The sequence below is a fragment of the Passer domesticus genome, chromosome 1, assembly GCF_036417665.1.
Source record: "Passer domesticus isolate bPasDom1 chromosome 1, bPasDom1.hap1, whole genome shotgun sequence".
Taxonomy (NCBI): Eukaryota; Metazoa; Chordata; class Aves; order Passeriformes; family Passeridae; genus Passer; species Passer domesticus.
The window spans coordinates 20,512,178-20,524,774 of NC_087474.1; the positions used below are offsets into that span (position 1 = coordinate 20,512,178).

At 43.9% G+C, this 12,597-nt stretch overlaps 2 protein-coding genes across 4 annotated transcripts in view; one reads left to right on the top strand and one right to left on the bottom strand.

Moving 5' to 3' along the window:
- The window catches only part of NMT2 (N-myristoyltransferase 2), a 31,344-nt gene extending 27,096 nt beyond the window's left edge, over positions 1 to 4,248 (top strand). For both annotated transcript variants that reach the window (XM_064408965.1, XM_064408973.1), the window contains 2 exons: positions 3,256 to 3,393; positions 3,592 to 4,248. In XM_064408965.1, coding sequence (XP_064265035.1) covers positions 3,256 to 3,393; positions 3,592 to 3,612 — 159 coding nt within the window. In that variant the 3' untranslated portion in view covers positions 3,613 to 4,248. The remainder of the gene's footprint in view (positions 1 to 3,255; positions 3,394 to 3,591) is intronic.
- A 3,675-nt stretch (positions 4,249 to 7,923) lies between these two features.
- On the bottom strand, positions 7,924 to 11,815 carry RPP38 (ribonuclease P/MRP subunit p38). 2 transcript variants are annotated; one of them, XM_064408992.1, is made up of 2 exons: positions 11,681 to 11,815; positions 7,924 to 8,957 (listed from the first exon to the last, which is right to left on the bottom strand). In XM_064408992.1, exon 2 carries the CDS (start codon positions 8,814 to 8,816, stop codon positions 8,082 to 8,084), a length of 735 nt encoding a protein of 244 aa, XP_064265062.1. In that variant the 5' UTR covers positions 8,817 to 8,957; positions 11,681 to 11,815; the 3' UTR covers positions 7,924 to 8,081. The 2 variants fall into 2 exon arrangements, with proteins under 2 accessions (XP_064265062.1, XP_064265055.1); XM_064408985.1 differs by lacking the exon at positions 11,681 to 11,815 and adding an exon at positions 11,236 to 11,334.
- Positions 11,816 to 12,597: the final 782 nt, after the last annotated feature.

Consider the following 12,597-nt stretch of genomic DNA (forward strand, 5'->3'; position numbering starts at 1 on the left):
TTTATGGGAGTGCGGTGCTAACACCAATGGCACATGCCAGCACTCTGAATGAATTTGCTAACACCTGTTTGCCCTGGGTGGTTCAAAGCACTGCTCAAGCTTCATGTGGTCCAGGGCACCCACTCTGCCACCATTCCCAGCAGGCTGCAGGCACAGGCATGTTTTCTGCTCCTCCTTCCCCCACTGCTGCTGGTGTTACAGCCTCCTGGGGAGGCTCAGGCAGGCCCTGCTCGGAGCTGCCTGCACCTGCCACAGGGGTTTCTGTGCTGCTTCTGGATGAAGCCACTGATGGTCTGAAAAGGCTGTATCTGTTCAAACTTCTGGCTGCATGAAAGCAGCCACACAATCTTCAGCCTGTCTGTCCCAGCCATGTTCATGCAGCACTGCAGCTCAGCTGCCATCTGTGATGGGAACTGCTTGCTGAAGCTTGTTAACCTAGAAGCAGTTCAGTAACTATTTGTCAGGGAAAACTCCTGGATTGTTACAGGAAATACGGTTATTCAGGCTCCAGAGTGTTCCAAAAGGAAGTTCAGAGACAGACTTTGAGGAGCCAGTATATTTTTCAGGAATGGCTAAAAATACTGGTAATTATTCTTAAAAGTTAAGGGGAAAAAAGGTTGGTCTGAGTTAGAAGTCTGGCACAGGAAGCTGTGTGTCTGGCCATTCTCTAGGCTGTGGGTGGGACAGGTGAGGAGGCAGTTCCATGGTCTGACCCCAAGGCTTTGCACCTTGGCCTGCATACATTTCTCTCTCAATGTGACATGCAGCTTTTTCCTTTTGAGTGGATCATCCCATATCCCTAGCAATACTGGGATTTTGATACCTGTTGTGGATTTCTTAAGTACCTGCTGGGCCTGTAATGCATCATTAGATGCCTAATTGCAGTTGCAGACCTGGCAGTTGAGTTTTATATGAGGAGAGGTAAAGCAACAGAGGAGAGGTGATACTGCAGTCCTATTCACAGCCTTTGTTTACAAACATACTGAGTCTGGCTGGGATGGGGTTAACTTTGTTCCCTGCAGCCCATATGGTTACTGAAGCAGGGCTGATAACGCAGCAGTGTTTTGGTTGTTACTGAGCAGTGCTTGCACAGCTTCAAGGCTTTCTCTTTCCCCTGCAGTGAGGAGGCTGAGGGTGGACAAGAAGTTGGGAGGGAACATAGCCAGGACAGGTGACCCCAGCTGACCAAAGAGATGTTCCACACCATATGATGTTCTGCTCCACAGTAAAGGCTGAAGGAAAGGAGGAGGAAGGGAAGATGCTTCCAGTGATAGCATTTGTGTTCCCTAACAATCATGATGCATACTGAGATCTTGCTTCCCAGGAAGTCATTTGGCATCTGTCTGGCAGTGGGAAGTAGTGAATGTATTCTTATTTTTGCTTCCCTTGTACCTTCAGCTTTTGCTTTCCCTATTAAACTGTCATTACTTCAATTCACAAAACGTGTTGCCTTCCTTCTATTTTCTCCCCATCCTGTGGGAGAGGAGTAAAGCAAAGGCTGTGTGGGTATTTGGCTCTTGTCAGACCACCACATTCTCCTTTCCATACTTTGTCTCCAAATCTTGGGTTTTGGAGGTACAAATTCAGCTCAGCAAATTGCTTTAATGGTTTGCATGCCAGCTAATGTTTATTTTTATCTTCATATCACACTATATAAAATTCATTTAGACTTAGTTTGGTAGTTACAGGACAAAACACCTGATCTTCAAAGTAAAATCTGAAATTTGGAGTTATTAACTTATGTTCTATATATTCTGCATGGAGGGAGAGTGAGATTTTGCATCAGCATAATCCCTCTAAAACCCTGCATATTTTATTGCTGAAGCTGACACAAAGTTTCTAGATCTGGAATACAGGGGAGAAATTCTCTTCTGAGTCTGCTTAAGTGGTATGTCAGAGCTGTGGAGAAAGTACCTTTAAACAGAAACCTTTTTATTCCTCTCCGAAGATACTAACCTGAAACTAATCTGCTGATATTTAGATATTGAATTAAAACTACATCTGTAGATGTGCTTGTATCTAGAGTGTGTCTCTATTCTCCCCACACTTCCTGCCTTCTGAGATTGCTGTTACTGTTACTAACTTGGAATGTTTCAAAATTTACTTTCAATGCCAAATGTCAAATTCTATCACCTCATTTGTCTTATCTCTGCGTGTTTTTCACAGCACATTTAACTTAGCATGGAGTCATCGGCACAGAATGATCTTTGTGTAAGGTAGCAGGAAGCCTTACTAAACTGTGCTTTTCAACTTTATTTTAAATAGTCCTTATGAAGAGCTTAAGTGCTCTTTTTCTTCAAACCCCTTTTTTCTAATTTTTTACTGAGTAAAGAATGTTCCATACCCCATCTTTTTGTGCTTAAGTAATGGAGCATTATTGTTTTGTACCTTTTGTCTTAAAAGTGTATCATGTCCTGCTGGTGCTGTACCTTTGTGCTATTAAGACTCCAGGAGCTTAGGTCAGACTCCCATGTAATTAATTAATAAGTAAATTGCAAATAAATGGATTTTATATCTACACCCCTGAGCAAATTCAGCTCTTCATACATGATGGTTATTGCTGCAATGGCTTACCAGACCTGGCATTTAGGTTGCTTGTTAAGAGTTCCCAGTGAGGAGAAAGGATTTGAGTGTTTTTATGGAGAAAAAACTCTGGAGACTGATTTTGCTGTGTGACTCTTCTGAGACAAAAATGTCTCTTTGTGGTGAATTTGGGACATTTATGAAAAGAGGAGTTGGTAGAGGGTGCATAGGTAAGGGAGGGAGAATCACATGAAAGATTTGAGTTCTAAAGAGAACGGCATTTCAGAAAAGGACTAAATCACAAAAATACATTTATCATTAACAGAATGATAAATTGCTGAAAAACACAGTAACTGTATTTATGCAGCTTCAACTAGAATAGGCCGTATGTGTAAAAACACTGTGTGTGACTGTAAAAAATACATGTCTGTAAGGATAAAACAATGGGAAATGCTTTAGGGACTCTTTGGACATTAGGCCCTTAAAATGGCCTTAAAATTCATACCCTGTTGGAGCTAATGTTCAAGAACAGTTGTGCATTATATTTTCATTTTTATTGAGAAAATGTCTTCGTGTGTGTACCTAATTAAAAGGCAGGATTTATTCCCTTGTGTTTTTTCCTTTTAATTAGCCTAAGTCTCTTGGATACCGTATGCCACTCTGTAAAGTATCATTTATGTGTCATTTGAAAATTTCAAAAGTAAAATTTTAAAAATGTTTTGCTGTTGCCAGAAAGGATTTGATGTGTTCAATGCACTAGACTTAATGGAAAACAAGACATTCCTGGAAAAACTCAAGTTTGGGATTGGAGATGGAAATTTGCAGTATTACTTGTACAACTGGAGATGTCCAGGCATGGAATCTGAAAAGGTAAGGGAGAAAAATGAGTTCCTGAATTCTGTTATATGTAATGGTACATTAATTTACACTGGCCAACAATGGGCAGAAGTTTTAAAAATAATGTAATTGGCCCTGTTTATGATCCATAATTGAGATGCAGAAGACTGTTGATGTTTAGGTTTACTGCCATACTTGAACTAAAATAATATATTTTTCTTCTTCCTTTAGGTTGGTCTTGTATTACAATGAGAACCCTTATGTTTCTAGAACTCTTGAGGTCATCGTTTGAGTTAATTTGATCTCCATAACTCTTGAAATGGTATTGTTCAAGAGGAGTAAAAGCACAACGTCAGTGATACTGAAATAGTCCATTAAAGCTGATCAACGAAGACATCCACATGTGACCAAATTTATGCATTTTCAGATAGATCAGACGGTTCATGAAAGTCTCCTATTGTCCATGAAAAGAATAAAAAGCACATTCATTTAAGTTTCAAAGCTTAGCTTGCACCTGGATGAGAAGAAGGTATTTTTTCCACTCTGTAGAAAAGACTGTTTTGTATAAACTGAACTTCAGTGGTGGATTAGGGTACAAAAATATTTGCTATTATGTGGATGAACTGCTGCATTTCTATTTATTAAGTGGTGATGTATGTATGTCAGTGTAACAGAATGAAGGATACAAACTGGAGTATCTTTGCTTATTTACTGAACATGGATATCCTTTGGGGGAAAATCATGAAGTATGATACCTTTGTAGCTATATGAAAGTCCTGGATGTTTTTGTAACTGGAGCAGTATGACAGTGTACTGGTTTAACTAGTGCATTTGTTTCTCCATAAGCAACGCTGCCAAATCAATAAAAAATACAGATTTGTACTTTGATCTTCAATAGATCAGTGGATTGATTTAACAGTATCGCACTGTTCAGTGCAGGTGTTATCTATGTTGCCAGAATGATAATACATTACTGTACTTAATTTACAGTTGTGGCACAATACCTTAGTTTTCCTCAGTAGAATAACATCAGCCTGTGTGTAAAACTAAGAATTTTAGTAGTGCTATCAGGATATTTATAGTTTGAATGTTTTCAACGCTTCTGCGAAATTGCACATATTCCTTTGTCTACTCTGATTTCCTATGAAGTCTGTAATTCTAATGAAAAGTACCTTGTGTAAATATGTACTCATAAATTGTTCCTGGTAGTGTTTTTATCCTGACTTTGGAACAAGAAGTTTTGCTATATATGTGGCTGGTTAGCAGGAGAGAAATGCTCTGCCCTCAGTCCTTGGAAGTCTCTGTACTGCACTTCCTGAAATGTAGAAGGGCTGATCTTTGTTGTTGGGTGGAGCTGTTTTAATTCCCTCTTGAATGCTCGGCAATGGGAGTGGCTTCTGAAGCACTTTATATGCATTCCAGCATAGCGTCATAGCTAGAGATGATAGCAGTTCTGTCAGCTCATGGATGCTGCAGCAGCGTGAGCACTGAGAAAATCTGTGTTAAGAAACTGTTCTAGCTGAAAGTGCCAAATTGTGGTAGTGAAGCCTCTGTGCTGTGAGCATCTTTTGAATGTGACTTGAATATCTCATGAAATGCAAATGTCTAACTTTCCTTTTAAACATGCCTGTAATTCTGACAGCAGATTTTGCTGAAAGTTTAATTCTGTACATGAAGATAAATTTGTCTGTTCTTCATAACTGTTAGCCCTACCCACTACCTTGTAGCAGTGGGGTTTTTCTTTCTTCACGCTCCTTTTCCACTGTGTGAATGGTTTGTGGCTTGGTTTCTTTTTCTTGTTGAATTGTGGTGAGAGGATTCTGCCCTAGAAACAGTGATAAATACTTTCCCTTACTGCGTTACAGCTGATTAAAGCATTCGACCTCCTTCAAACAAAGGAAGGGACTGAACGTGGTTTGTTTGATCCCTGGTTGTGCACCAGCTCAGGACCTCATGAATTTAAAAGGATTTCACAGGAAATCTCATGGTGCAGTTGGGCTTTACATCTCTGGCCACTCTTGATACCTCCCTACTAGTAGCAGTCAAAACAGGTGGTGCAGAGACAGTTTGGACTCTGTGTGAGGCCTGAGCAGAATTAAGTGCCTGAAAATGTAATTGATTGTAGTGATACCTGAAGTAACAAGAAGGATTTAATCTTGACCCCATCAAAGACTTCAGTTTTTAACCCCTAGAAGACAAGATGGTGCCCCCTTGGGAGGCATTTTCCTGGAGCGCTGTGGGATGAGGTTCACCAAGGAGCTCATTGTGTTCTGCTTCCACTCTTAAAGGCAGAGCCTCAGCAGTCCTCACTCAGCCGGAGGTGAGGTGGGGCAGCAGGACATAGCTCTGTCCTCATGGCTAAGATACTTCCTTACAGCCCAAGTGATCACAGCCCAGGTGAAGGATATGTTCATGTTCTCTGCCTTCCTTCCCCTCAAAAAATTGTGAGTGGAAGAAATGTTAAGGCAGATGGTTTCTTTTCTCCTCTGAAATCAGAATGCAGATCCTCCCAAGTATTGTCCTTTGTAAAACTGAGGCCGTGATAGGACCAAGTATGTCCAGGTAGAAGACAGACTTGAACATGGGTTTCCTGGAGCCTGGCTTCTGCTAAATCTTCAGGTTAGGGCACATGAAGGAAGAAGCATGGCCAGTCTTGCTCTCTTCTAGTAAAATAGTGCCATTTGCTTCTGAATCCAGGGGTTAAACTGTAATGTCTGGCTCCCTCTGCATGTTCACTAGGGGGCTGGAGGGCAAAGACATGCTCCTGTAGAAGCTGTGCAGCACTGTAGCTGAGAGAAAATTTATCAGCCAGAGCATGAGGGAAGCAGGCATCTAAGCCTGAGTGTTGGGGCTGCTCTTGAAGAGTTCTGTTCATGGACTTGAGTGTGTCAAGTGTGGCCTCTTCTGCTCCTGCTGTGTGCTCTTCACTTGTAGTGTTTTGCTGAAGTATCACAGCATCAAGAGAACTTGAAGGTGTCCCAGCTTGCACCCCCATAATAAGACTACAGAGGTGAAAATTGTGGCAACTCACTTTGACTACCTAAGCAGGTACTAAACATAAGGTGAATATCTGTGTGATCTATGTGGGGCCACTGTCAGGAGCTCAGTAGGAGACCCTTCTCTTGTTTCCAAGGTTGAACCTGTGTGCATTAGTCCTGCTGTGAAGGTAAGACTCCTGAGAACCTAATTGGTGTTTGCAAAGGATTGGCAAATGTAAAGCTTGCTCTACCACCATTCCCACCTGGCTTTTTAAACATTTGTTATTTCTTTCCCAAAGTAACTTCCTGTCTGCAGCGGGAACCCAAATCCCTGAAGACTGAGATAGACCTGGGTAGGCAGTGAAGTGCTTGAAAGATGATTGCTGTGCTTGTTTTTTACCAAAGCTAATCCTTATGCTCTGTCTAAATGCTATGATCTTATGCTATGGTTAGCCAGCCTGGGAATGAAACACACTAGTTGCTAGCATGCCTTCCAAGTTTTATGCACAGAAATCCAGAAAAAATGCCATGTATAAAGGACTATGAACTAAGGCAAAGAAATTTCACCTCTTCTTGCACTCTCAGACGTGGACAAAAATTGTAGCATTAAATGCTGTATTTAAACTTGAAGCACAATCACTGCTCATTGCTACTGCCTGCCTTCATCATTGGTATCATGAACTAAAGTAATCTCTAAATAAATTCAAAATACAGATGAGCTGTATCCAGTGGAAGTCTGGATTAATAAATCTCTGAAAAATACATGTAAATTATATCTTTTAAGGAACAACAAAAGTTAGTCAGTTGAGGTATTTTATTTACGCTTTCTTCTACAAGTAAATTCCTAGGCTGTTGATTGCCTGAATTGCAGTGCTATCTCCCTTCCTTCCTACAACCCAGCTCCCTCATTAGGGAATTGTTCATGGTCCCCAATAAAATTAAAGGAAACTCAGAAATTACATGTTCAGTCTTGTAGCAGTAACAGTTCTCATCTACTTTATATAAAACAGTATATGGCTTATGTCAATTTCCTGGGAAATAATTTTAGATTTCATTTAGAGATCTAATGGAGTTTAGGTTTACATTTTCTCACAGGATATGTGTTAATAGTTTGCATATGGAAGTATTTTTTTTAATACCGCAGCAGTAGTAATTTGGTTTTGTATTTGGAAACAGCTTTTCCTTCAGCATACCATGCACCAGGTATCAGGTGGAACCCAAGTCTGCATACATTTGAGACCAAAAACAAGTTGTTCAGCAGAGCAAACTATAATAAGAGTTCAGAAGGGAAGTCTGCCTGTGCTATTTACTTGAACCCAGCTTTAAGAGACTTATACTGGCATGGACCTTTGTTTAAATAAACTTTCACTTTTGGTATTTATTTGTTTGAGTAATTATACTTAAATCTCTTGCTTAAAGCATGTTCATCTGTGTAAAAAGACAAAGTTCATTTAATGCTTTGTATTCATTCCAAAGAAGTATAAATTATGTCTTAAAATTACTTTGGCATGTTCATTACCGGCTTTAACTCTGATCTCCAGCTGCAAATGAAAATATTTACCCCCAGTAAAGACTAACACTCAAGTCTGAGGAATATTTTTTATTAAAGCAGAAAGTACCTCAAGTGCAACATGAAGTTTACCTTGTATTCAAGACCTTTACACTGTAAAGCCTAAAAGAACTGTTAGAACTGTACTCCATCCAGCATTTAAAACTCTATTTAATAGAAAGAACCAAACTCAGTTATGCTGAAAAGGCCTTTTTCTTTTTGCGAGGTGGTTTCTTTATCTTATTGGGATTTGGGACAAGTTTCTTGATTTTCAAAGGCTGCAAAATTACATTTGAAAGATCAGGCTGATTGCTTTCCTTATGCTTCCGCTTCTGACTTGTGAGCTTATCCTCCAGCACCTCTGCAAGCTCTTCAGGTTCCAGATTGTCTGAAGAATCTGTATCTGCATAAGCCACGGGTTCTTCAGTTCTGTACTGGAACCAGGGCACTTCCAAGGCCGGTATCTTTGGAATTATGGCTGCTATTGCCTCAGTGAATTTGTCAGAGTGCTTTTTGAAGCCGAGTGCTAAGATGGACGTCAGGCCGAGGAGGGGCGCGACGGTGTCGCTGAGCCGCGGCACCTGCCCTGCCGGCGTGGCGCGGCTCGCGCTCAGCTCGATCAGGTGCGACGTGATCATGGCGGGTTTGGCAGACTTGCACACCAGCAAGAGAAGAAGTTCATTTTTTTCCAATGCTTTTGTAACTTCATTAACTCCAATAGCAAGCTGTCTTCTGATACTTATGTCAGTCCATCCTGGTTTTTGTTGGTGGCTTTCTGCTTCCTCTTTAGGGAAATCATTGGTGCCAGCATCACACTTTCCTTCTGTTTGTTTTTTTGTAAGGGAACGTTTTTTCTTTCTTGGACTCTCAATCTTTTTAAGTCCAATGTGTTTAATCCTTTCTTCTAAGGTCTCTAGTATAAAATGCATATCTTCTCCATCTATGGTTTTCCACTGGAAAACAAAAGGGTTATCTAGACATGTTTTTACAGTGGTTTTCTTTGCTTTCCGAAGTGTTGCCGTCCCTTGCTGAATTACAGAAATCCTGAGGTCATTTTGTGTTTCGTCACCCTGGGAAGAAGAGCAAAACATTAGTTCAAATACTGTACTGTCTGCTGTGGACATTGTTACCAGAAGCTGCTTCTGGGAATGCAGAAGAGAAACACTGCATGTCAGTGACACTGGCATCTATCAACCTCACACATCTTCCACAGGGCAGGTGTGGAGCTGGGTTTTTTTTTAAGAAATAAAAAAAGCTGGACAGGACAGTATGGCAACAGCAGTGACAACAGACCCTTCTAAAGCAGAAAAAAAGCAGCTGGAGGTATTACAGATGTAAAAAAACCACAAGCCCAACCAAACAACAGCCCATCCCCAGAATCACAGGTTGAAGGACCACTCCATTTTCACTGTTGCACAGCTGCATTGCCCCCCGTGACATGGGAGGGGAAAAAAAAAAGGCAAAAACTGAATCACAACATGAAAAAACAAGTTCCTGAATTTATTTAGGAATTTTATACATCTGTTTTTTCAACCTTTAGTCCATGCCTTTGTATTTTTTCTGTATTTGGAAGATACGTTAAAAACTTGCAGACTCTTTAACAGTTGATGCTTTCAGGGAAGGAAGGCAATCCCCTGCATGCCTCCAAAAGTTCAGAAGGGGTCTTTTGTTCACCTGGACAATGCCTTCAGGGGTGAGAAGAACTGAACAGGAGCAGAGGAAGTGTAATTGCTCTTGCTCTGATTGATCTAGTCCAGAGTATCAGTGAATACATGAGGTCAAGCCTGATGACAGTCCCTGGTAAATTGCAAAGCTCTCATGCTCCTGCTTGGGAACATCTCCACTGTTACAAAGGCAAGCTCACAGAATAAGCACAGCTCAAGTTTCTAATTAGGGGAACCATGACATGACTCCCTCCTTGGTTTCCTAGTTACCCAGGCAGGCATACAGATTGCATTTATGTACAGCTCATGAACACCTAAAAGCTGCCACCCAAAAGATACCATTTTACTAGTCATACCAGTTCTCTGTGTACTGGTAGTGAGCTACCTTGACATAAAAAGACAAATACCATCTTCACCCAAGTCTACTGCCATCAAGCAACATCTATCTGGATAGATTTTCACTCAGTTAAACTCTAGTCTGGAGGACAGCAGGAGAAAGATGCACATGGTCTGACATTGGGGGCAGTCCACGAGTTGGACTGAAAAGGTCAGGAGCTGGATTTGATGATCCTTGTGAATTCTGTCCAACTGAGGATGGTCTATGATTCCACCTTGAACAGCTGTATCAGTGCAATGTGAATTGTTACCCAAAATGAAAGTCAAAACCACTGAAGGCATTTTCAGAGAACAGTAAAACAGAGAATTCCAAAATACAAAACAAAGCACTGGGGCACTCTTCAGTACTGTCAGAATAATCTATGGAATACTCTAGGCCACATCAGCAATGGTCCATCCAATCCAGTCATCTGCTGCAACAGTGGAAACGAGAAACCACCTGGGGAGGACAGGACTGGCATTCCCCTCAGCTCCCAAGCACCCAGAATGGCTGCATCTGGGATGGAAGAATAAAGATGTGCCGATTTAACCTATTAGTCCTTCATGGAGCTATCATTCGTGCAGTTATCTAATCCCTTTTGCTTACCATCACAGTAGCAACAACCAAAAAGTGAACACAACTAAAAAATGGAAATGACCACAAGAATTCTTATGTGTGACTCAGTTAGAATGGCAGCTTGTGATTGCCTTTAAAAAATGAGCTCTGGGTTATCACTTTTTAAAGCTTTCAATTAGGGATGCTCTGATGACTTTGGACAAGCAAAATCAGCAACAGACATGTAGAAGAAAAAAAAACCACGGAACATGTTCACAGTTCAAAGATTACATCTTTCCTTTCAAAATGGGCATTCCTGAGGAAAACAAGCGTGCAGGAAAAAGGAAACAGAGCAACGAGTGAACAAACGAACACCGCTCCTCCACCTGGCACCAGGGTGGCGGCCCCTCGCTTCCGGCGGAAGGGAGATGGACAAACGCCGCCCGCCAGCGCCTCCGCCAGGAGCCCGCCCGGCCGCTTCCGCTGCGGCGCGCCCGCGGGCTCCTCCGCTCCCGGCGACGGGGAGCGCGGGCTGAGCACGGCCCCGGCACAGCGCGCTGCGGGGCCCTGTGGGGCGGGGGCTCCGAGACCGCAGCACCCTCTTCCCGGACCGCAGCATCGCGGGCCGCCGCCCCTCACCCGCCAAGCACTGCGGGCCGGCCCGGGCCCGGGGAGCGGAGCGGCCTCCGGCTGCCCGACCGCGGGGCCCCGGCCGCAGCTGCTCCGCACCCGGCGGCGCAAAGCCAGTCCTACCTCAGCCATCCCGCGCTCCAGGAGCACGCCGCGGGATGCAACCCGGCCCCGCTCCGCCCCCGGCCCCGCTCCGCCCCCGGCCCCGCTCCGCCCCCGGCCCCGCTCCGCCCCCGGCCCCGCTCCGCCCCCGGGCGCGCCGGGGCGAGTCTCTCCGCGGCGGGGCGGCAAGCCGGCCTAGCAGGGAGCGGGCCTAGCCGGGAATGAGCCTAGCAGGCAGCCGGCCCAGCCGGGAGCGGGTCTAGCAGGGAGCGGGCCTAGCCGGGAATGAGCCTAGCAGAGAGCGGGCCCAGCCGGGAGCGGGCCTAGCAGGGGCAGTGTGTGCGCTGCGGTGGCGGCTCGGCGGGCGGTGCCCGCGCTGCGCTCGAGGCCGCACGGCGCAGCGGCCGTAGCGGTGATGCAGAGCCGTGAGTGCTGGTGCTGGCGGCCCGCCCTTGGCGGGTCTCACCGTAGGCTCACTGCTGGCGTTCCCAGGGCTCGAGCGCTCCCGAAGGTTGCCGCATAGGCGATGGCAAACTTCCTTAGTCGCATGTCAGCTAAGCCAGTCAGGGCCAGGTCACCCGGTGCTTCAAAGCGACTTCACAGCCGCGGGGGAGTCCCTCCCTGCAGTGCGGTGTGCGCCGTGCTGTGCACGGACATGGTGTGCTGTGACCAAGGTGACAGGAAGGAGTGGTTCCATTCAGTGTTTGCAGCAATGTGCCCTCAGCCTATAACAAATCTTCACAAGTGCGTTCATTTTCCACATTTCCCGTAGTGCACAGCATGGTTAAGCACAGCTTCTTGGCCCTGAAAGAGCAGAGCTTCTTCGCTAGGGCACCAGTGATTCAGAAATTCTTCCATTTTTAAAATCTCCTACTTACTTACATTTACATGAATTGTTTCCTTGTTAATTCCTTACTTAGTTTAACCTGGATTTGTTTCCCCTTAATGACTTTTTTGTTATGGTTTTATGGAAGTTAGCAGCTAAAAAATGCAGAAGTACCTACCAGAGATCATACTGTGCTTAGGGAATGATGTACATAAATGTACAGAGGCATGAATATAAATAATTCGTTGATACAAGAGGGATCGATTTTTTTTTTTCTTCAGTGGTTACACTTGTAGGGTAGTTTATCAATTAATTTAATATTCTTTTTATTCTGTACTTAGTAGAGCATATTAAAAACCAGCATTCACGGAGTATTTTGTGTGTGTAGCCCTTGTGTAAGGTATCCTTGGGATGACCCACGTGTTTTTCGGAGCTGCAGCTGCAGGATGCGAGTCCCAGGTTGGCTGGACACGGGCATGGGCAGGGACTGCGGCAGAAGGAACAGTTCCAGTAACTGGACTGGTTGCAGTTCAAATCGCTCAAGAAATTCCTTTGTG